The 26,624-nt window shown below is 34.0% G+C and overlaps 1 protein-coding gene across 3 annotated transcripts; it reads right to left on the reverse strand.

Annotated features, from left to right (window-relative positions):
- Positions 1-76: 76 nt before the first annotated feature.
- On the reverse strand, positions 77-25,547 carry Gycalpha99B (guanylate cyclase 1 soluble subunit alpha 2). Of its 3 annotated transcripts, none has more exons than XM_029316136.2 (11): positions 24,442-25,546; positions 13,052-13,131; positions 12,185-12,267; positions 5,775-6,120; positions 3,829-4,204; positions 3,398-3,577; positions 2,981-3,119; positions 2,528-2,694; positions 1,788-1,931; positions 673-827; positions 77-565 (listed from the first exon to the last, which is right to left on the reverse strand). In XM_029316136.2, exons 1-11 carry the CDS (start codon positions 24,679-24,681, stop codon positions 370-372), a joined length of 2,106 nt encoding a protein of 701 aa, XP_029171969.1. In that variant the 5' UTR covers positions 24,682-25,546; the 3' UTR covers positions 77-369. The 3 variants fall into 3 exon arrangements, with proteins under 3 accessions (XP_029171969.1, XP_029171970.1, XP_029171971.1); XM_029316138.2 differs by lacking the exon at positions 77-565 and adding an exon at positions 960-1,036 and having other exon boundaries at positions 770-827; positions 24,442-25,547; XM_029316137.2 differs by lacking the exon at positions 77-565 and having other exon boundaries at positions 762-1,036; positions 24,442-25,547.
- Between the last annotated feature and the right edge of the window lie 1,077 nt (positions 25,548-26,624).

Here is a 26,624-nt window from a genome sequence, read left to right on the forward strand (position 1 = left end):
AATTCTTAAATATTTTGGATTTGGATCTATGTTTAGGACAAGGACTTTCAAATAATATACAAGTATAGAGAGAGAGTCCATGGTAGAGTTTTTTTTTACTTGCTTCTTATATTTAATATAAGTATATAATGATTACAATCTAAGACTCTGCGTATAAATAGCATCCGCACAGGATCTCTTTCAATGTGTACGTACAATTAGCGCCATGCTTTTAATGTACCTTTAGTGCCAGCTTGAGAGCCCATATACATCGATCTGATAATATCAAGTGTGTGTGTGTCATTGCTATTATCGATGGTAATATCGTTAAAGTAACACACTTATCAGTGGTACGACTTCGTCGGTATATGTCCCCATGTCGGACAGTATCTACATATTGCTACTGATTCCGAGTTCCGTAATTGCAGCTTGAATATGCACATCGAGAGGTTCACTCGCACTTACATCGCTATGTTGATACCCATTTAGAAAATAACACGTGCCTGAAACATTGGCTGGCATTCCCTTGGGTAAATTATCCTTGGTCCGCGGTTCCAATATAAATCCCGATTTTTGTATTAAACACCTGTAGACATTTGTAATGCCATTACAATATATATGTATACATGTGTACATGCAAATGTTTATAGGTACGGAAAGAAATGGAAATATTATCGAACCGCTGTCACTTACAGGTACGTAATTGGACTGACGTTGACGCGAAGCGGTTCGCTCGTAGACTCAAATTTATTCGCCAACGTGACATTATGTCCAAAGAGACAGTATCTTGGCATTTTCTTGCCCACGACGCCTGCCAGCACCATTCCGGTATGAATACCGATGCGCATCTAGTGAAATAGTAAACAGAACAGCCAAATGAAAGTCGAGTCTACTACTAATGTTGCATATTTTGGCGAATATAAGTTAGATGACAGATGCAAGAAAGTATCAATGAAGAAAAGAAATATCATGTAACTTGCTTTAAATGTTAATGCAACTGTAGGTGCCTCACGTTCCTTTCCCCCCACTGACCGTTTGTTATTGTAGCTAAGGAATACTTTAAATGGGAAAAGTTTTAATAGTATTCAAGACGGGAATAATAAACAACGGAGTTTCTGCTCGGAGTGGATATGTAATAATCAGAAACATCTCTCAATTGAAAAACTTTGAGAAATCGTTCTAAAAGAGAAAGAAAGAGCGAGAGAGAAAGAGTGAGAAAGCAAGAGAGTTATTGTATCCTGATCGACTTTTTCATGTATAAAAATGCATGTATAAAAAGAAAATTAATATACATTTAAAAATTCGATTTAAAAGAGATTGAAATATTGCAAAATATATTTAAGATATTCTAGTATAATATTAATTGTTATTTTCATATACTCTGTTATAATTACATTTTTGTTTAAAAATATTTCCAATATTGTAAAAAAATAAAAATATTTGCAAAATTACAAAGATTTCTAGATATTTTATGTGCTATATATATATATATATATATATATATACATATATATATATATATATATATATATATATATATCAAAACATATGATGCGCAATGCTACAATATTACTTTAATTGTGTCGAATATTAATTTGTATTTCGTTATGAAAAACGTTTTTTTACGTCTCAGTATACATACAATAAAATTAGGATGTGCTATGCCAAATTGCGTAAAATGCAATAAAACTGTAAATGTAGTATTCACTATGCTATTACTATCGATATTACGCTAAAAGAAAATTGCATATAATACAGTCGCATATAATCACGATCTTATCTGTAATCATGTAATCATCGTGTAATACCTTTATTGGCTTGCCTTCGTGAGTCAAGTGATGAGAGCACGTTTGTATCATCTTTAGGCCCATCCAAGCAATTTGTTGCGCGTGTGTATTGGTATTTCGATGAAGGCCGCATGCAACGCAATAGGCATCGCCGATTGTCTCTACCTATTCATACAAGAATAAAGTAAAAATCGATGCACAGCATCCATTTATGTCCATATAGCTATTAAACACTAAAAATAAATTATTAAAATTTTTTGAAAAATTAACTAAAATTTGATTTTCGAAAAATAGTTTTTTATATTCGGCACTTATTATTTATTAGTGTTAAAAAATTTCAAAACTGAGAATGACAAGAGATAAAAATATTACCTTTAAGTTACATCAAGTTCTTTTGATGTCTCAGAGATGGCGACATGGTACATTTTAGGCTTATGAATACGATATAAATTACACTTTACCGATGTAAAATGAAATTTTTTTGCAAAAAGATATTAATTGAAAAATATGTATATTTTACTTAATTTGCAATTTTTAATAATGACTTATCTTTTGCCATCTATATTAAATAAGAAATTATTTTTCTGATATATTTAGAGAAACATTTGATATAATTTATTTCGATTTTATCAATTAAATTTAAATAAACAAATAATGATTTTCTTCCAATTAATTATAATGATTTAGCAAATCAAATAATATCGCAGTAGATTATCGAAACGTATTAAAAATGGGTCAACGTCTTCTCAAAATAAACATACCTTATATACATCCAACTGACCACAATACATATCAAATTGCTCGTAGAGATTTTGAAGCATATTAATAACCATCATCGGTGTTGCTGTAGCACAGATGGACGTAAATCCGACTATATCGCTAAACAGCATTGTGACATCCGGATATGTTTTTGCTTCGATTGTCTCTCCTAGATAATTAAAATATCAGTTTTTAATCGGTTATATATTTTTTACAAGCAGACAAGTTATATTACATAATAAAATAATATTTATACATATATAGAATCGTATTGTTATTTTAACAATACAGTTGTAAGATTTCTTTTACGATTATTTTTTTCACTTTTTCCATTTTCAAACATCATTACATTAAATGCAACTTTGAGATTAAAGTGAAAAATTTGAAAAAGTGAACTAAGTAAAGATAAAAGTGTTACTATATCCTATGACAGGATATAAACTGTTGTAATTTACCCAGCCACAGACGCTTCGCAATATCCGGTGGAAATATAAGATGTAGAAGACTGACATTCTTTTCTCTTTCCGCATCGACCGCTAGGTTGGCTTCCTCTATAGAACTCTTCAATTTGTCCATACGTCTTCTTAAGCCATCCTGAAAAAATATTACTTATCATTGTATTTCATGTAGATATATTATGATCAAAAAATATATATGTATATACATATGTAGTATATGTCTTACTATAAAAGATATGGTAATCTGTTATTTTAATTACGCTATAAATAATGAATTATCATATACCATTCTGTTACAATAAGATAATGCTAAGATAGTATTAACCGTTAATAACATGAGATTTCTTCGAGCAACATTTTGACGACGAGTACCATGAATGCTTGATTTATATAACTGACAATGAATTTAGTCACCTGTGCTCTGGCTTGCTCGCCAACGAGTATAACGTCTCTTGTAGCATCATGAAGAGGAATATCAGAAATGAAGAGTCCTCGACCCGTTAAGCCCTCTAAACCGTTCAAGAACGGTGAGCTTACAAACAAAATTGAGTCTGATTCTGGACAATGTACCATCTGGCCCTTCATTTCCAGACCCTGCATAACAAGACTTAATTAATACTTTTCAAAGTAAATTTATTCTACCATATGTTTGCGCTAGCAGATATTAATAATTTACAAGTTTCGCAAAGAGAAAGAGAGAGAGAGAGAGGGATCACGCAAAAGTAAACTCAAATAATTTCCTCCGCCTAGTTTGCTTTTATTTATGTATTTGTGTTACGAAGTACTCTCTCTCCGTTTATGAGTAAGTTGATCATCCTGCGTTAGTTACCATGTTACGAACATACCTCCGCAGGATATTTATCGATGCCATACGGTCTCTGAAGGGTCAAGATAAACGGCGTGTTCGCGCGCTTTAGGATCTCGTGAAAGGTCAGAGTGACGCCGTGGGGTCGTGTGAAGACGAAATACGTCGATATCTCCCTGCCAAGCCGATTCAGGTGGTGACCGAAAATTTTCATGAAACCGACGCCGAGTTGCACGAGTTCTAGTTGACGATCAACGACGAAGTGCCATGGAAATGCCTTGCAGAAGCTTGCTACACCCATACGAAGATCTGTTGCCTCGGTAGAGAGTGGACGGAAAGCGGGCGACACTACATCGCAGTTGTCATCTACATCAGCATCCAGCTGTCCGCTGTAACGCTCCGGAGTAATACGGTATCTGCAATATTCAAGGAAAAGATTGCCATTCTTTTTCTCGGAATATAAGACAAATATTCCAAGGATAAATTAACCGTACTTTTCCATATAGACATGCGATATGCGTGCTAAAAATATACATGTCCCGACAATATCGCACAGAGAGAACCCTTTGTATTCAAATATCGATATATTATATAGAATTTATTCTATAAATATAATCTTAGATAGCAGACGGTGTAAACGTCTCTCGTATTGATATAAAATACGATATAGAATAACGAGAGACAACTTGTATTGAATCTGTTGGATGCGCGGATAAATATAAGTATAACCAATGCAGTGTCTATCGAGACGTTTAATTAAATTCGGAAATATAAGCGATTTCTGTGGTGACAATATTTTGCACGTCATTCACATGTTCACGCTCGGTCGGCCTTATCCTTTCAGAATTAACGCGACTCGGATAGTGCCGCACCTATCATCAAATATTTGCCATTGGGAATCAATATTTGTTCAAACGAAAGGTTTGCACTCTCATACTGTCTTTATCTCTATCTGTACGAATTATGCATTCTACTCACGTGATATTATTTCGGAACACACGATTCGGTGAGCAAACATTAAATGCCCCATGCAAAAACTTACAAACGTGCGTAACATACGATAGATGGTATAATAATTTGATTTTTTTTCCAGATCACATTTAGTACGTGACCAAATACACGAACGAATTCATACGCGCGTGATTGAAACGCAGCGAAAATATTAAGTAAACATATGGACTGTTTGTGTAAATGACGACTCATGGTACAAATAAATTATTTGCGTATGAGATGACATTTACGATATCGCGAAAGCCACTTGCGTATAACACTTATCGGAGTTTATGACACAGCATATTAATACTGACCAGCGCAACAATGTCGAAATTTCATATGCTGATTTTTTTACAGTTACCGTTTATATTCATTGATACGAAGATCCAATTATAACTGAATTGAAAAATTTCAGTGACTATTAAAAAGTCTATAATTGTATTATGCAATTGATGTGTTGTGCCACCTATTTTTCTCATATTTCTTTAAATCGCATTTCCAGCGCATGTATCGTTTTGATTTCACAATTTTCTGCTTCTTTTTCTCTCTTCATCTTTCGTCCTCTTTTTGCCGATTTATACCGAATAGCCGTCTACTGACGCCGAATCAAAACCGTGTCGCTTCAAAAAGAGATAAACGCGAACCTTTATATTCGTTGCAACGAAAAATTCGCTCATGCGTGACATTTGATAACAATTTTTGTGTTTTCCGTCAAAGAGTAGAGATAGCCCCAGAAAATATTCTCGTTCTTTCGCTTGTACGCTTCGATATGCGTTCTTTATACCTATACAACCGTATTTAAAATCGGACTAGAAAGGAACGGAAATTAAAATCTGCATATGACTGCAAATCCGTATTATATAAAAATATGTATATAGGTATATGTATATATATACATATAAAAATATAAAATAGAATACACAAGAGGTAAAAAAGATAGTTTTTTTGTAAGGTACGATAAAATGAGTTATAAAAAGGTTCATAAAGATTTACCTAAAAAATTTCGTATTGTAGGGATCCGGCAGTATATACACATCAGCTTTGTCGTTATAGAACTGCCTTGCGATGCCTTTCAAACTGCCGACCAACAGATAGGCTATAGACGGGTGATCGGTGGTGAAGTGTAGCTCCAACGCTTCCGGTGTGGCAATGCACACAAACTCTGCCTCGGCATCCGATCCTGACTGATGCTGAACAACGTCGTTTACGCCGTCGAGTGTGGTCAGGAAGGCGGTCAGATCGTTCCCAAGGCAACGAAAGGCCCGCTCTAAGAGACCCACGCAAGCCCACGTGATCAGCTCCTGTCCGAGATGATCGAGAAACGCGTTCACGTCGACGTCTGCAAAAGTTCCGCAAACATTAATTCGCCGTGAGGGAATTTCGTCGAGTCACTCAGAAACCGTTTATTTCTCTCTTTGCGAGAGATTCAGAGAATTAAGCTTCGTAAATAACGAGTACATAATATACAGCACGTCCGTTTTCACGCCTCTCTAAGTAAATTTATCGCAAATAATCTTTTCTACACTAAAAGATACTTTGCGTATTGAACTAGTATTAGAAAGAGATAGAAAGAACGAACACGTCCCTCGAAAATCTTTTGCTTTTAGCTTTTGCGCCAACAAAGCGCTTATCTTTTCTAAACTTATATTGAAAGTACCTATGAATGCTTAATATGATATTGAATACTAAATCGACGCGTTGGAGAATTTCGAGCGAATTTCACGAGATCGATAATACAATGTCACGCTTCAGCTTTGTTACACCCAGTGTGTGCGGTCCGGTCCCTTGCAAATCCGGAAATAGACGCAGTGAGCTAGGGTTGCTCTAACACTCCTGTATTATTTCACATCGAATATCGCTATGAAAACACGATAATTATAATAGCGGTTGCGCTACCGCACGGTGCAATACGTCCGGCCAATTGTTCGAAATATCACGTGGCATTCTCACACTCTCATAATATATTCTGTCATATAATGCAGCTGATCTGGGGGAATAAATAAATTTTCACGCGATTCACTTTAATCGATGGGCTGTCCGCGTATGAAGATTATCCCGATGGAATTCTGAAAGCTTTACGATAAACAGGCACGAAAATTCTCGTCATAGTGTCATCTTGTTAAGCACGTCAAACGTGACGTGTGCGTCATTATCTGATAGATGCGTTAGATCACGTGATGAAATATCGCAAATGTTTGTCCGCGATGAACGATATAGGATAATATATTGTCTAGAAATGGAAATATTATCTGTGATTTATGTGTTCGATATTTACGTTGCTATTATCCAGAAAGCGCAGACAAAGAAATTTTCGGTCGAACTTTCTGGGTCACGGCGATACGCGAGAAAAATAAGCGACGATCTGTTAGCGTTGTTCGAATACAAATAGGATAAAAAAGATCGGTTCGCTTTTATATATTTTCGCGATATTGTATGAATTCTGATGATAAACAATTCACATGTAAGATGTCAATTCTGATGATAAACAATTCACATGTAAGATGTCATGTATGCGCACTTGTCGCTGTAAGTCAATCTTTCAAATGGTCTACTAGTGTACTGTACATCCTCGGTGACAACAGGGTCTTAGAGTTTCTCCCGAGATTGCATTACGTTGGTATCTCCTGCGAGAGGTATCTCCTATGCTCCAGTAACCGCAACAACAACCGTTTCCTGTCGTGTATACGAAATGCGAAGTGATCACGGTGCAAGCGGAAGGGTGAAAAGAGGTTCTGGGTCACGACGAAGGAAATAATGTGTGGCTTATGCTCACCATTTGTCTTGCCATGACTCCTTATGAGCAAAAATACGTGTTTTCCGCTTACTTGATAAACGACGATACATATTTGTCAACGAGCGATAAGCGCGATTTATGCGCGAATCGCTCATCGTTGCTAATAAACTGCAAGCACAGGAGAATTTAATGGCCTGATGATGATCTCAAGTGGCGCAAATATTGCAAGATAAATAGAGATTATTAATTTATTATCGCAATCTCTCGCGCGCGCGTTTATTAATTAGATACTATATATAATTTAATATCTCCAAAGCTATTCTTGCTTATAAACTTATATGTGCAATGTATTGAATCGCATTAATTGCGTTAAAATACGCAGCCTGCGCGCTTTTAGCAGTGAACTTCGATATTCAAGGGCCGGCGTAATCGCTAACGCGGGGGAAAGAGATTCCACCAGGATGGAAATTCCTTTACGGTATATACGCGCCTTTATGCCGTAGAGGGAAAAAAGAGACCGCGGGGTGATTTTATTTGAACTTGAAAGTACCGCGTTATACTACCCTTGTCTTTTTTTTCAGGATTATACATGCTTGGATACGGAGGTCACTTCGACCGAGAATATGTATATGCTGTGCTACCGTCGTCAAAGGAACGTCTTGACGCAGGAGATAAGTTGGCGATATATTTAACAGGTAAACTACGGTGCGTTACATGTTTTATAGGGGATAAACAGGCGTTTCACATAATTGCTCACGGTGCTCGCAGCATGACGCAGAATTTCCTAATGTGGTTACATAACAACGCGCTCCGGGTTTATTACGTTGGAGCACCATATTTCTAAGTTACGATCGCTAAATTCCGTCCGTGTTTCACGTATGTACTAGGTTATTAGTCATAAAGGACGCATTATTCGAATGACGACTGTTGTCTTCGACGTACCGGATCCCATTCATAAGTTCCGATGAGGAAGTCAGATTCGAATACATTGCATGCGCGGATCGATTGTTTGTGATGATTAATGGGATATTTCTGAAGTATGCTTCGTTGTAACTACAGTACTCGAACAGCTAAACGTAAATTGGGTTATATGCGCTCAAAGATGAAGGATCGGTGGAAAACCAACTGACAGCCAACATTACTGTCAAACAAATAGTCCCGATGCTCTTGATTCTCTAGATCATCAAAATCTATGCTTGACCGTTATATATATGTGTACACACATATATATATATATATATATATATATGTGTGTGTGTGTAGAGAAAGAAAGAAAGAGGACAATATAATAATCCTTTTAGAGAATCGAACTTTTAATTAATTAGAAACGTAAAACTTTTCAGCCAATACAGAGGGAAACGAGTTGTATGTGTAACAATATTTGCTTCTACGAGAATGAAAAGAGTATATTTGTATAGTGCACACTATTTTGAAAATTAATTTCATGTGTAATTTACTAATTAATTCAGTATTGATTAAAAAATCACCATGCGTTACGTGTGCACGTTTAGAGAAGATTTTGTTAGCTTAGAGTCAATTTATTTGCATACATACATCTTATATATTTTTTAGGAAGTATGATGTATACTTTAATCTTTAATGCATTTACATAATAAAATAAAGGGAAGTTTTATATATATAAAATTTGCCGACATTTCAAAAGTCTGTTATACCGCTGGCTAGGATTGCCAGCTGCAGACAAGTGTCTCAGGTGACAGCTGTAAGAACTTTCTGAAGACACTTTAACAGCCTCACTTTTTTTTAAAGAATACGAGTTGCTTATTTTAGAATTAGCATTCTGAAATATATTTATTTTACGTTATGCACTTCTCGTTTTAAAATCGCTATTCTTAATGCATTGATCGTAATAAAATAATTTAACAGAATTTGCAGTTTCCAAAGAACACGATTTTCTCTCTTTCGAGACTTACACGTGTATCTATATAAAATTAATTAGCGCTAATATAAGCACGTTTAAAAGTGCACTACTCGTTAAAAATGTAAGGAGTTATCTTATAAAAAGAATTGAAAAAATTCATTAACGGTAGAATAGAATTTGCAATTATAAAATGTATAACCATTACATTAGTCACAAGATCGTTATAAAGATGAAAATATGAGATGTAATGTGTAAAACATTAACGTAAAATTGTCAATGTAACTTTAAAAGCTGAATGATAATAATAATATGATCGTAGAAATTGAAATCTGTGAAATTGTATTGCAAAGTAATTGAGCGATAATAATATTGTTATTTTGCAAATTTACCACTAGTATTATAGAAATAGCTTGTACAATGCAAAAATCGAGAGAGACAAAAGTCATAGGGTGGAATAATTTTTCATTTCTCTTCTTTTCGCTCAACTTTTCCACATACTATCGGTGAAATATTCATTGTCAGTTGCGTCTCGTGCATACTCTATTTCAGTTTTTCGTGTGAAGGTTTGACAGAGTTCGTTAAAGTCTGCGATTCGTTCATTTATAATACAAGATTATCCTTACAAGATTTATGAGAAAATATATACAGAGACATGAGAAATTCGAACAGAACTGACACATTCCTTGAGAGTTTAGGTAGAAAATGGAAAAGTGTCTGGTTTTGTCATCGCACGTAAGGTTGAATCAATAAGACGCATGCATATAAAATACGATTCGTCGTACAGCGACGAAATGGTATAGTATCGCAAACATAATTTCCCAGGACCGGGCTCATCTAGTTCATTAATCTTTCAGAGTACGTATTACCTATCCGAAGGTTCCTTCGTTAACGCCAGGAAAGCTTCACACATCGTCGCTTATTTGTGCAATCTATCTACCTTGCAACAGCATCCTCGTTAAAATCGTATCAAATCATGTGATCGAAATATCGATGAAGCTTTATTGCTTAATAGTTTCCAATTTTTAATAACGGATATCGTGTCTCAAAATTTTAATGAGTTTGTGAAACTAATAAAATTATTGTGAAATTGTTGCGAGAATAAAAAATATCTTGAAATTTCTGTTTAATGTATTCATCATGCGACAAATAATAATTTAAATAATGAATTATTTTTTTAATTATATATACGATGCTGCTTATTGTAAAAAATTTAGCATTATTTAAAAAAATGATATTAGCATTATTGTTTTTTTTGTATAAGAATTACCCTCGCTGCAGCATTTTAAATTGGAGCTAAAAATTGCTTGTGACAGACGAATTAAAACGCGGGACAAAATTAAAACATTATCATACGGCGCTTCGCTATGCAGTTGCTAGGGAAAGTAGAACGCGTAACCAAGGATCCGGGACGAACACTTTTAGCAAAGCTGAAATAATTTGAATGCGAAGAAGGACGACTGCCTCGGTTCGAGCTTTATTTGTAACAACGTTCACAGCCCTTGTGTTTTAACTTCCATTGGAAGTAATATGCATAAAAATGATTGCAGACATTTTAAAACGTCAGACATTTTATAACATTCGTGTTGAATGCAATCATTTATGGTCGTAACATAGTTAATTCTCGTAATCTGAAAGAGTTCGTTCTATCTCTTGAAGATAAACCATTAATTTTTTTCGACAGGAGTAAAAGCGTGGGTCAAAAAAAGGGTGCTTTTATCAATTGATTAATTGATCGATTACATTGTTACTATCTTAGTTACAGGATATTTCATTTGAGACGTGGTAAATATTGATTAGTTTTCGCGCCGGTTATTCCGTACTCATTCATTTAAAAACTCGGTCAAACCTGTATTAATGGATTCTCGCGTTATCGACTGCGCGGCAAAACCAAAGGGGACAATGGTACTTAAAGTGTAATTGCAAAAAGTGTGAAAGGTCTGCAAGGATGACGTTTGACGCTGATAGAAAAGATATGTTTGAAATTTGCTTCCACTTGCTGAAGTTGCGTGACAATAATCGATTAAAATATACGGACCTATTTTAAATAAAACCTTACAAAAAGTTTTCTATTGTTTAATACTGGTTACGCGATATTTTTTATTATAAATTATAATTATCAAAGAATTACTTGTTTTGCGAATGCTTCTTGTAGCAATTTTTACAATCCTGATAAATATTAACGTAATCTCGAAACTAATGTCTCGAGCTCTTTCTCAAGCAAACAAAGTGTCGACGCGGTCTTCATAATTTGACTGTTAAAGACAATTTATGATAATCGTCTCAATGTTTGAGCCGATTGATGTTAAACATAGAAGGTCTTATTTGAAATCGATATATACATCAATCTTCTTTGCGACAGTGATAAACGGCTGCGATGGGTTCGTGGAATTACAGCAACACTTGAACTTATTGGTAACCGTTTTAACATGACCGTAAACGGAAGCTACATTTTATGGCATATCTTTTATTTTACATCTGCTGTTTTATATATGAGAGGAGAAGTTCACACATGCTTCCAAATACTGTAACTTGTACCATTTCCATACATTGTGCAAATTTAAAATAGAAAAGGGAAAATTTTGTGTCATAAAAAGCTATCGTTCTCTACCACCAAGTAACTGCACACCACAAAAATGACTATATGCAAAATAATTAAAAAATTCATTGTTTAATAATATCATCTTAAATAATATTATCTTTCTATATCATGAGTTTATACAAACATTTATATACTTATTGTTAGAGTTTTTTATTATTATATGTAAATGTAAAGAAGATATATTATCTTACCACAATCATAATTCAGTGTCTCGTAAATGTCTTCCAGTAAATTATAATTTTCTTCCTCGTCAACATTATTTAGCAGCTTTTCTCTGAAATATAAAATAATATAATATTACTATATCAAAAATCTTGTATGTATTTAATTATAATTTAAGTGAGAAAATTTGTAAAAATGTTACGTTACAATTATTGGTAGTTAAAATTTCATGTTTTTTATTTAAATATTTTTTGTTTAAAAACTTTTATAAAAATTTTAAAATTTTCATAAAAATGCGCATTAATGAATACAGAAGTTGCTCGTTATACTACGCTCTTGTTTAATTTTATTCAAATTAAGTAAGTTATATATATATATATATATATTTGTAAATTGATTTCTAAATTGCAAATGATCAAATTTGCATTTCTTCTAAATTTTCGTTGAAGCATAACTTGCATATATGAAAACGTTATTATTTTTATATTTTTTTACAATATAAAATTAAATTACCTTAATTATAATACAACGGCTAAATTTTCTTGATTAATCTATTTAAATCTATTTAAATCTTTTTAAAGAATGTTTGTGATAATTTTATGAAAATATATAATATGGATGGTTTTTATATAATTATTTTGTTACTTATATTTGAAAGTAGTTAGAAATATATTGCATAAAAGTGTTGTGTTTATTAATATATTCAATAAGTCAACAAATTTAATTAATTAAATAGTTATAATTAATAAAGAAAAGAACTAATTTATAATACTATGAATTCCTATAACATACAATATAATTTATTATATTGTGAAACATTTATTTTATTATTTTTTTTTGTAAAGTAACATGCAATTATGCTCTAATAGAGAACATTTTTTAATGAATATACTCACAGAGACGATGTTGTCGACGTTGGAAGAGGTACTTCATGTTTATTTAATAGAGCTTCTAACGCCACAGCTACCACTTCGTTCTAAAATAAGAATAGAAGTAAAAAAAATAATTATGAAATTGATTGATACAATATAATAAATTATTTTCAGTTACGCAATTGGTGTGTAACAAATTCGATTAACTCTGACCTAATTTAATAAAATATTTAAAACGATTGATATACATATTTGTAACAAAGATAAAAAGAACATACACTATTATAAATTTTAGATAAAAATAATATGCAAAGTCTCTAAATAATATAAATAGTAAATTCTCTTATTGGCTATACAACATAATTAATTTAAATAAAGCTGCATATATATAACATATTATATTTAAAAATATCTGATACATAGATGCATGCTATAAACTTACACATATATAATTCAATGCTTATGTAGTGATTTGAAACTTTTATCGAATAATTTCTTCGGGAAAAAAACGTACGGTTTTCTAAACCACATTTAAAAGATTGATACGCGCATTTATGTACACATAAATCATATCAATATGACGAAAATAGATTATATTATGTCCAACTTAACAACATGCCTAATGTGCGATTTGGTAATCATTGTGCAATGATTCGGTAGTTATTATGCGGCGGCTAAATTTTCGCTGTTCCAAATTATAGTCTGCACTTTACAATGAGAATTATAGCATCATTTGGTATGGTCATACGGGCAATTCTTCTCAAGAGAATAGCACTTGTAAAGTACTCATGGAACATTACTTTAAACTAACGTGACCTTCATTGCTTAATGATGTAGATGTCAAAATTATTTTATAACTTAGCTGCTGTATTTAGCTACTGCCATTCATATTACCTTAGAATTAATACTACGTTAAGTAGCAATTAATTGTATATATGTATATATATAACACATACATATAATATTAAACATATTGTACTTTGGAACTTTGCATACTAAAGGTATAGAGTATAGGTCATAGCTTTTACGAAACTCTTTTAATATTCAATAAAGTTTTGTTGAATATTGTGTGTGTGTGAAAGCTTCAATACTTTATTATACGATAATGCTTTTATTATACAATGCATAATAAATTGTAGACATAATAAATTACAAAAAAATAAAATATTATTTATATAAAATATATTTTTTTATATTTTGTTTTAGTAATGTAATTAGAATTTATTTATTATTACATATTTTTTTAGTTTTATAAAATTTATATTTTTATTAGAAAAAATGGCTTTTTAAAATTTGAATTATTTAATCTAGATATTCTATTACAACAAATTCACTTGTTAAATAACAATTTGTCAAAAGATAATATTTGATAAAACAAATTATTCACTGACAGATAAGAGAAAAAGAGATATTTGTATCGATATATCGCTTTAGAGAGATAACACACATCCAAAAAATAATCTATAGTCTATAGTTTATACAAGTAAAACAAATGTAAAAAAAATATTTCATCAGCAATATATATCAGAAATATTTATCTATTATGTATTTTTTATTTTTTGATGATTTGATAAGCTGTAAAAATGTTTTAATAATTTCTAAAATATACACGAGTTATACATATAAATAAATAAATATATATAATATATGCGCAATAATAGGAATTTCAAATTAATAGAGCAATGTTACATGAATGCAAATTGTTTAACCTAAGATTATAACTTATCCAAAGTTTTGATATAATTTATTGAGCGAAAATGTATTTAGTTAAGCTCTAAATGTTGGTTAGTTAAACGGGATTGTTTGAATTATGTACTAGCATTTGTTAATAATTGATTATATAATCTATGTTAGGAACTAGATCAGGGATGATCTGTGGAAAATCTGGGCAACAAGTTAATCTTCTTTACGTATTAACATTTATTGTCATGCGCACGTCATGAGAAAAATAATAATATGAATTAAATGTACAGGCTTCCACAAAGAATAATTCTACCGTGATTTAAAAGATATTTACATGCTATGTTACACTTATACAAGCAAGCTATTGTGGTAGCAGTATTAGGTGTCGATTTCAGGTTCATTGTTTTCAGTTGCATTGCATTTATTGCATTAATTTTCTCAACTGTACTAATGATAACATAAATACAAACTAGCTGTCATATTAAAATTGTATCTATACACAAAAAGAAGAGAAATGGGATAAACAATTTAATTAATTATCTATAGCACATAAATTGTTATAAATTACTTTCTCTGACTTCTCAAAAAGATAGGATTGCACATTTTTGGTAAAAAATATAAAATTTCATGAGATGTTACATTTTGGAATGAATATCGAAAAGCAAAGCAAAATAATATAATAGACATTTTAATTCGATTGTAAATCGATTGACCTATTTATGCTGAGACATGCCGAGGAGCATAAAATAGGGTTTTTAAAAATGTTCCTTCCTCTAAAGTATTTATAAAAATTGCAGAAGCAATTTATAAATACTTTTTTGTATAAAACAAAACAAAAAATAATGACGGAAATTTGGCAATACAAAATGTTATTCGACTAACGTCTCGACAGTCGCATTCCGATTTGAGCCAAAATCGATAGGAGGTCGCTCTAGAATGGCAGAGGAAGGTCATTTAAACTACTAGCGGAAGAACAGTCATGCAAACTGACATGTTTATCAATTTATACAGTCGTGTATTAGTGAAAGTATTGTATCGATTTATTCTTATAAGAAGAATCGAATCATATAACTTTTGGCATTTTCTATTTAAAATTCAGTTCAACTATCATTTATTATCGATTTATATATTATACATAAAACATATTCCTTGTGCATTTATTTCTTTTAAAAATTTTTATTATAATATCACTCATTTTTTCTGTAATAATATAATTTTTATAATAGATAATATAAAACTCTGTAATAATATAATTATTACAAAAGAACATGTTAGAATTTATATACTTTTAATAATGACATTTTTGAGAATAATTATTTTATAGTTATATAGTATGTACTTGTGAGAAATGAGGGACTATTATATCGGCTATTTCGTTAGCTAATATTTTTATCGCATTGAAAGTCGGTCAACCATTATTCTGCGTCAGCTTCCAGAAATCAAAGTAAGTGCATCGCGAGAGGTACTTAAGTGGCTTAGTAGAGATCTCTTTTTTGCATTTCAAATTGTACGTCATAACGTGATGGGTACGGCGACAAGATTCGCACGACAACTGCCCCGATAGCCAATATTTCTATTTTAATGAACACTTTTGCATGTCAAGAATATTTATAAAGCTTTGTTGTATGAAAGGAAAATGAAATAATAAATGATGGAAAGTTAATTACCAACACAACAATAGAAATATATATATATATATATATATATATATATGTATGTATGTGTGTGTGTATATATTTTACAATCATTATGACGAAACGATATAAAATTTGTATTTAAATTAAAAAATATATATGTGTATATTTTATTTCTTATAGAATATAATGTGTTTCTGCCACGTGAAAATATATACCGTAAAATCATAATATTTTTATGAAGATATAAAATGCATTTTTTTTCATTCTTGAAAACAAAGTAAAAAAATATTGTCGTACATACATACGTATATATGTAATTGAAATTCGCTTTCCTTTTGTTGAGAAATCTTATAAATTCTATATCTCAAGTGCATTACAAGTTCTGCAAAATCCTTGGACATTGAATTTTTATTTTCGTGCGGGCATAAACGTCTACGCTTTCATCACGATGCATATCGACGCAATTTCGCAAGTAGGAGTAAAACTTGATTTCCATCAATTTAACTAAGTAACGAAGTTTCTGTCGCATCCATCCAATTCGTAGAGTGGAATGGAGCCCAGTGTGTCGATCCGCTCGCCTATCGCCATAAAGCTTATCTGTCTATGTGTCATTCACGGTAACAATGATTAGTCGCAAGTGTCACAGATGGATCACGTATCTTTCGAACGCACGGCGACAAATGCAATTTGTTTTTGTAATTCCCATTTATTCTTGCGTATTCACGTATCGGGATTGAGAGACTAGGATATATCAACTAGGTAGAACAATTCACATATTGTGTCCCACTGTGTAATCTGACGAATCGTTAAGCCATGTAATAGATACGAATCTTCTGTTGAATGGTATAGTTTAATTACTTTTGGCGACAGCAAAAGTGAATGTTCGTGAACCGCGGCGGATTGTCCGAATAACCTACTTGTACTTTTCTATTAATTAATCCTATCTATATATAGTATTACGGCATAGATACAAAATAACAATCCTTTTGCTCGTTATATATTTGCCAACAATTCTAATATAATATATAATCTTGCTATAGATTTTTTTTTCTGTTCTTCTTAAAATAAACATTGTCATGAGATACTTTGTTATATCTCTTATATCGTTAAACATCTCCCTTACGAAGACTACTCTTTTTGCTGAAAAGAGCTCAGCTTCTCATAAAGTACTCGACGTTTCTACTACAAAGCGCAAAGGGACGCTATACACTCGAGAAAATAGAAAAGTAAGAAAAAGGATTAATCTTGTGCACGTCCTTGTTGTAGAACGTACCTAACGTTTCTTTAATGAAGAGCCAGCAACTTGGTAAGAATGAATACCATGCGGTTAACTAAGATATGCTGATTACATGTCCGCTTTACAGAAATGACTACGTAGTTTTATAAAGCTCGAATTTTTAGACTTTTGTCGCACGATATTTTTAGCGGCTGTTTCCGTCGAGAAAGAGAGATTTTTGCGCAATAAGTTGTGTGCTGAACTTGCACATTCGAAAAATTGATATTTCCTAAATATTACAGACAAGGTAAAGATGTTTGTAAAATAATAAACGCAAAATAGCTTTCTTTACATTTCATTTTATAAGAGATTTATAGAGGAAGGATTATTGGATGGATCGAAAAACGTATAGATGCAACATTGTAAACAAGATTATGATCTTTTATTAAGGTTATTTACGATATATCATGTAAACATGTTATGAATTCAAAAATGATTCAAATTTGTTTAGTGTTATTTTATTAGTTTATCTATCTTTTATTCCCCTGTGTAATGATTTTCGGTCAACTTGGAAGGTGTTACAAGATTCATATTTCGGTTGCTTCTTGGCACGTATTTTCCTTACGTCAAACGAAATAACGTATGCAACTTTCCAGAGTTACGAAAGCGTAATATCTGGCTCCTTTCGTATTTTGTAATATGGAAAGTTGAAGGAGACACCATTTATACAATGAATTTTCAAGTTTAATGGAACAGTCCTTTCCCTAATGCAAATAATCGTAATAAATAAGATAGAACAAACGACATCAGATATAATAATGAAGCTACAAGCTACTATATTGTAACAAAGAATAATAGAAATTTCGAAGTGGAAATGTTTTATTTCCAGAAAGAAATTGTTTTTTTTATAGATGTCAGATGACATACATTATATTTTTTATACGCTATTTTATTTCGTACTATAAAGCGCGTTAATAGACAGAACTGTTGCAATTTTTATATAAAATGGTTATATATAGATAGATATGTATGTATATGTACACATATATGACTAGTCTGCTGAGATTTTCATAGTGGAAGGCGTATATTGCACGTCGTTTGATAAAAATTGGATTTCTCCCTAACGTAGCTGTAGTATTTATATTTCAATAAAGATAAACGCGTACACACACACATGCACATATGATAATCCAGCATATAAATTACTTGAATTGAAAATAGCTCAGCGTACAATAATATTTACGTTCACGCTGTTTAGTGGAGAAAATACAAATTATTATTATTTACTTCGCATTAATTCTACGGAAGAGGCAGAAATCCAGTTTCGTTTTTAAAAGAGATGTTATGAGAGTAAAAGGATCTTGTTAAATTATCCACGCGGGGGATATCATTCTATGACGAGGGGATAATTTTCTAAGCGCCATCGGAGAAATTTTATTCAACCTCACGTTTCCATTTGAAACACTATTCGATGTGGAAGAATATTTGCGACCGTTTATTGATTCGGCATATTTCTCGCCGTAATGGCTCCGAAAGTATCCAGCTCGTCCCTAGAGGAACTGCGCGTTCCAGGATCATTCGTTTGAGTTCGAAGAGTGTCGTGCAATGAAGATCATCCATCACAACTAGACCGTGGTAAAAACGCGCGTGGGTAACACGCGTGTTATGCAAATCCGTCAAATCGATCGTGGTATTTCCATAACATTGCGGTAGCATGGCATGGTAGATGGTAACGTGGTATCCGACGGAACTGCATTTACGGCCCCTGCGATTACTCGACGATGTTGGAAGTGCCGTTAGAAGCAACGGATGTATCGATCGCTTCTAAAGAGCGTATTTTGCATTGCAACGAGCATGATTAGGTCTTTGTAAGTTACAGCCCGGGAGGGAATTGCCATTATGAATTATTACATATTTTCCCGAGGGATAAGTCGTAAAAATATAGTGACGCTTTGTTAATATATATATATATATACACCTGAAATGTCAGATAGTAACTTTTCGCAACATTATATTACATCAATTCAAGAATATCCTGTGCGCGTTATATTTTTTTAATTGATCATATATTATAAATAATACTTACATTATGTCAAATATGCTATAATCTCTTTTTGAGCTCGATTAGTCTAATATATTTTCCATCATGTTCTGAATAATCGTTCGAAAAATCAAAGCCTCAATCACCGATCAAAAACTTATACGTTAAGTATCCAATAATTCCGACTAATACTTCAAAGCTTGTAACGTATAATTAAAATTTTCCGGGACTTCACGTCATTCTTCATTCTTGTCTATGTGCATGCTAAATTTCAACTTTGTGCACGCGACAGATAGCAAGCTTGCGAACTTTAGCCATGCTTAAAGTTCTGAAGCGTCGTGATATAGTGCGGCGGTTATCACAGTAACTGTATTTATGATCTCGTGAATTTATACGCAATATTTACGTCGGTTGTTGGACGCGTAGCGGCTTTTCGCAGGGAGCTTGAAACATTAATATCACGCACCGGTTGTGCGCGCATATTATTCGATGCAGAAATATCGTGTTAAAAATATCCGCGTTTGGTGCATTTCGAACGAAATTTAATAAAACACGAGACATCAAATCTGGATGTATTTATTGGCTCGTCATTTCCCCCGAGGATACGATGTTTATTAAATCATAATTAATGCCCGCATTTCACCGATATTACATAATTATTTTACAAAATCTCCCGCGCGTGAGGTAAAATGCTGTTTAATTCTCGTTTGAATATCAACTTCGATCTCTCGATTAACGCAAGCCGCATGATACATCATAGCGTTTCTAACTCCGACCTGACGATCAGGGTACACCATTATTGGGTCAGGGCACGATAAGTAAGTTACGTGCTACTGAAGTTTCTCGTGGACTGAGAACGGGCGTTTCTCACGACACAGCGTTTAAGAAGCCGCTGTTAGGAATGGCTCGTTTAATATCCGCGCTCCCGGGATTAGGTGGGATAATCTGCTTAATGCTCATTTAAGAGGCGTCCTCTTAAACGCACAAAGGAATTTCTCGACGATCCTTGGTAAAAAATTCAATGCTTGGACGAGTGAGAAATAGTCAACGGTTGCATTCGTGCTTGACAGTGTATAGCTCTTCTCTCTTTCTCTCTATCTCTCCCTTTTCTTGCTCTCTGTTCGTAGATTTCTTCGCGTGTCGCCATCCTCTTGTTTGTCTTGTACTCTTCTGCAACGGCGAAGAAAAAGTTGGAGAAACTCGATGGCCGAAAGGTAATTGCGGGAACAATACCCTGATATCCTGCTTGTTAGATTAATTGCATTTGGAATTTGCAATCCGCTTTTTCTGCTACGCTGCGTTGCGTCTAGCTATTGTGCTCGTTGAATCCAATTTTGATTTTATTTCTTCTCTCTCTATACACGCAAATGTATCTATATGTATATGTACTCACACAGCGCGTTTCATCCCTATCTAATATATCCATTTTTTTACGCATTGTGTTAATTCTCCTCGATATATGTATATAACGGTTCAATGTAGATTTTATTTTTCAATGCTCATGTTATGCTGAAGCGGTGAAAATGTATATCATGAAATATCGGTTTTTCGATCAAGACGAGCACGCGATGATATATCCATTATATCAGAAATGTCTTGAAATGTGCTTGATGTAAGATTTCTCTTTTCATTTGGAAAGATTAAGAACGAAAGTAGATAAGTAGATATCGCGTAACGTGCAAAGAATTGCATTTTGCTGAGCTAATAGTTCACGGCTAATGCTGCAGCTCTACCGTCTGTTTTAGAGCTGTTTTCCGAACATCAATGAATCGTTGCATCCGCCCTTTATTTATTCATCTGCTTTGCGGAAATAGTTTGCTACACCGGACACTGTTTGCAAGCACTTCTGGATCGAACGGAGGAATATGCGGTCGTGTACAGGTTGCGGAACAATCTTGTGTTTCCCGCCTTTCTATCGAACTAATTGCTCTTGACCCTTTTAACTCGAAACTGCGCCGAATTCTGGTTTCTGCACTATCGTAGAGTTACGTACAAAATGTATACTCATTGATTTATTGAGAAAAAAATAAATTTGAAATGTAAAGTTTCAAGGAGATTTATATTCCAGCTGCAAAGTAAGATTATATTAAACACTTTTATATATATATTATTAATATATATATATGCATATATTATGCAAATATATTATACGTATGCAAAAAAGTTGCAAAAAAGAGATTCATAATACAATTACAAAATCTCGCAACCTTATTTAGAATCGTATTCTACACGTTTATTGATTTTCGCGACACTATTCAATCGCACACACTCTCGTTGAAATTGTGCTCCAGCCATACTGTGAACTGGCAATCGGGTACTCGAATTGTGGTTATAATTTTCAAATAGCCACATTTAATAGGTCAGTTTGCACTTACGACATACTGAAAGAAGTGTTTCATAAAGCGACTGCGAAATTTACAGAGTTAAGATGTACCGTTTATGTTTGTCGAAGATGAAAGCTTAACACATCGAAAATGAACCGACACATCTGTCAATTAGAGTATGGTATATTAGATATACCGGTTTATGTACCATAACATAAATTAAACAGCATTTGCTTTACGTTTATCGTCTCGCCTGAACTTTCATAAAAGTTCAATCGATAATGAACTGGGCTTGGCTGTTCCGTCCAATGTTCGTTTCAGTAATATTTATACAAAGCGTCCAATGTTCGTTTCACTAATATATTTATTTTAATTTCTGGACGTTTTAAAATTTTTTTAATTTGCTTTGTTTTTTACTACTAGCTTTTTAAAAATTATATTTATTGTAAAAAATATTTTTGTATAATAGTGAGAGAAAAATATAGATAGAGAAGTATGTCGATTCACAAGACAAGATAATGTATTATATTCAGTTTTTTTCGACTTTATTTATTTAAAATAAACAATGTGTAATTAAGTAGTGAATTTTTGTACTTGTTCATCATCAATGTAATTTTGAGAAAAGCGAAGGAATTGTCTTTCACGATAGAAGTTGAATCTATTGCGAAAGTTGTGATATAATGAAATGTAATTTACTAGTATCGCGGTTACTTTTGATTTTACCGATATAAACTTCATTACGATCTCATTCTGATATCTATTCTTGCAAGAAACTACTCATTTCCACTCGATTCATCATACATACGAGAAATCGAGCGCTGATAGTGAGTGGGCTGTGTATGTGGCTTAACGCCTCCTGGATTTGCACCCAACGTTATCGCTTTAAGTGCCGCGTTCTCGTCTCCCCTAATCTGCCATCAAACGCCGTTAACCCTCTGAAATACCAATGACATTTGCCAACTACAGATATTATCATACGAAGGAAATCAATCCAACGTGATTGGATGGCAACGGAAAACTCTTCGAATTACCGCGATTCAATGATCAGCAGCGTGCTGATATTATCTTGATGATATATACTTGTACGAGCCACATAGACTCAACATACATTCTCATAAGACGTGATCGAGAAGTAATTTCATCTTTTGTGAGAAATTATTCGCGCAAACCAATATATCGATTTGTTTCTCGTTTGGAGAAATTATTATTCGTGACTACCCATTGCAGATTCATAGATATGAAATTTATCTAACATAACAATTATGTAGAAATGCTTAAGCGAATAATATATCTTCAAGTTCAAGTGTACTATGTAATTCATCACGTAGATTCTAAAACTGCAAGGAAGACATTTACGAGGGTTTTATAGACGGAATGCACATTAGTAAAAGAGCCAAGACTTTCATGCCAAGTTTAATGCAGAAGGCTTTGAAGCAAGAAGCTCCGTATCTTTCTTCGCGAGACAAGGTTTGGAAACATTGGCCGTTCGCGTGAGTCGCTAACGCGGTTTGCTTCCGCGCAGAGAAGGAACTTGGAAACTCGTGCTTTCTCTAACGGGGACGGTAGGAAACTTTTCGTTGGAATTTATTATATATTTTTGGCTCAGTTTTTAATGAAAAACTGTCCCGATTCCCATGGTGATTGCGACAACCTCACGCGTGCTTTTAACGAAATTTGAGAAATTTGCCAACAATTTTTATATCAAACAAAGAGAATGTGAAAAATCTATGCAACATCATAAGTAGTAAATCATCATGATGAATAATTTTATTAACAATAAGTTATTGGAGGCGACAGAAAATATGAAAATATTGATAAAAAATGTTGATAATTGTCTCGTATTCTCTTTTATTTGGCATTCCATAATTTATTTCATTATTATTATTCTTCAAAACGTAATCAAATAAATTAAAACAAATGTCACCTCTATTCATTGTCTCAACATTTAGAGAGTGAGGTCGACGTGATAAATATAAATTCAACCATCCAAAGCGCAAATACCGCACATCAAAACGACCTCAGCGTCTCGTTTATCACGATCGTCGTTGTCTTTGAAAACGGAACTCGGTCACGTTCGAAATCTGCGGTTATACCAGCTTTAGAGCAGAGATAGAGGAGCGAAATTTTCGCGACAAAGGGATCGTACATAGACGACAGAGTAAAATAAAACCTCAAGCGAACTAAACCAATTGCGTGTCACCGTCTGCACTAATCCGACTTTGAACTCATCGAGTGTAAAGCCCTACAAGAGACAGCTGGTTTTTCGCGCTTGAAGCGTATTTCTTAGACGGTGGTTCTAGGTATCTCTCACTATTCTTTAAAGATTTAGGAACAATATATACATGCAACATCTATTTGTGTAAGTTTCAACTACTACATCGACAAGAGATTAATGGTATTAAGTATTCTTAATACATGCTGGACACAGAGTGATAGAGCAAACTGCAAAGAGACCGTCCGAGGACTGTGTTATAGCGAAAGCTGAAGAAATAAAATCGTTGTTTATTTAATACCAAAGGGTTCGTCAAGAGGGTCACCGCGGCTCTTAGGTGTTTCAGGTTAAGTGTCTGTGTATCCTCGAGGTCATCACCGTCTTCTCCCAAAAGCGATGACGTTATTTGAACCGACGATTGTCGCGACGGCTTGCTCGTCCGCTCGTCCTGCCTGATTCTCGGAATCCTACGATGATCTCCGTCCTTGCTCTCATCCTTGCGATCTAGTTTGAAGCGTCTGCTGGAGAACGGGCATGCCATTTTGCAGATATACCGCTTTATTGTAGTCTAATAAGAGGATCTTCCAGATTATCAATGAAAGAGCGAGCGCGCGCTATTAATTAATGATGAACATGCCGCGCGTTGTATATCAGCGATCAGCTGGTGGCAACCCGAACTCTCTGAACGCGCTCTTCCTTAACTGTATATACTTTTTGATCGGACCTATTAGCGAATCTTGTATGAACGTCTCGTACTTTTCTACGCTATCATTCGCAACCTTGTCATATCGCTGTCCTAAACGGCGCGCGAACACGTGAGACCGATCCGCGAATCTGCCGTTCTTAGAGTCCTGATGATCGTTTCCTCGATCGTCGCCGTGAAAATGTTGCTGATGCCAGTGTTAATGATGTCCGTCGAGGGTCCCGTCATTCTCAATCGCTCGTTATCGCTTACTGCACGTAGTGGAGAGAAGCCTTTCGCCTCGCAACGCGCTATTAGCGCGCACGTTATCCGGCGTCATTTACGACCGCCGTCGGGCCGGACGCGGCGCACGCGGTTGCATATTAACGTGGAGAACTCTCACGTCACAGGGGAACTCTCGGAAATCTGTTTATCTATAAAATTTATATTCTCTTTATTTTCCTTCACCACGTTTCGCGGAGTCGTATCTTTCGTCTCGTTGCTCTCGCAATTCTCGGGACGTCTAAACTGCAATCCGACAACCGTAATTCGCGCGCGGATTCACCCCGTTGGGGACGCGGTGGATGGCACGATAAATACACGACGTGACGACGCGCTATGTACGTTGCCGTGCTGGAGCGCGTAGCGCCATACTGCTCGCGGATTGACCGAGGCGCAACGAGCAACGCTCCGAGGCGTTGGGGAGGAAAGAGCGACGAGGAAAGCACCTAAGTGAGGGTGAGTCGACGGCGTAAGGGGTATGCGGAGGGATGAAGCGCCACGATGGAGGGCAACGGAGACGCCTGCGCGTGTTTTCCAACCTCCCTCTCTCAAACTCCACCGCGCTTTCCGTCCTCTCTTCTCGCAGGTCGTAGAGAAGGAAATCCATCTACCTGCCAGCCTGCCTGCCAGCCAGCCTGTCAGCCTGCCTGCCAGGCTGCCTGCCTACCTCGCTTGTTTGCTTACCTGGTTGACCTGCCTTGCAGTTAGCTGCTAGTATTTCCGTATGGTTTACTACCTCTTGGAGATTTTCAGAAAATTTAGAGTGTATCTCGTTATTCATTATTAACTTCTGTAATTTTGCCGCAACGGCGTATCTAACTGACAGATGAGAACTTTGTATGAGCAGCATGTATTCTCATTTATTTTAGAAATTTATTGAACATTAAATGTAATAACATTAATGGAACGTAAATTGCGCGCGGTACGAGTCAGTCATTAAAATTGGAAAGACAGACAGACAGGCGTATTTAACGATGATAACGATGATGACTAATTGAATACATAGTGAAAAAATAATCTGTCATGGAACAAATATCATTATTGAAGCAAATTTATTTTCTATGCAATTAATGAATGCATGTATAAGAGTTTCAGCTTTGTTGTTTATATTGTATAACGTTTTCTATCTCAATTATTTTTTATCCACTTTACCTTAGAACTTTACAATTTCAATTTTTTCCATAATCAAGATCTTAATGCCATTATCTTTTGCATCTCTTGAATTAAATTGGTAGGTTAATATTATGAGTTCGTGTTAGACAATATTTATCGCGAAAATTGAAGTATCGTAACTATACATTTGTGATAGATAATTTCTAGAATTTCTACAAGTATCAGAAAAAATATAATAACGTATTTCCAATTAAAAACAGTTATAACAAAGATAAAGCTAAAGAGAGAATGATGGAAAGAGAACTTTTTTTACAATTATAGAGAAATTAAAAATTTTTTTAACATTTGAACATATTTACACCGACTTACACAATGACTAATACTAACATTCTGCCAGAGAAATAAAC

The sequence above is a fragment of the Nylanderia fulva genome, unplaced genomic scaffold, assembly GCF_048542155.1.
Source record: "Nylanderia fulva isolate GAGA-0341 unplaced genomic scaffold, ASM4854215v1 Scaffold7, whole genome shotgun sequence".
NCBI classification, from domain to species: domain Eukaryota; kingdom Metazoa; phylum Arthropoda; class Insecta; order Hymenoptera; family Formicidae; genus Nylanderia; species Nylanderia fulva.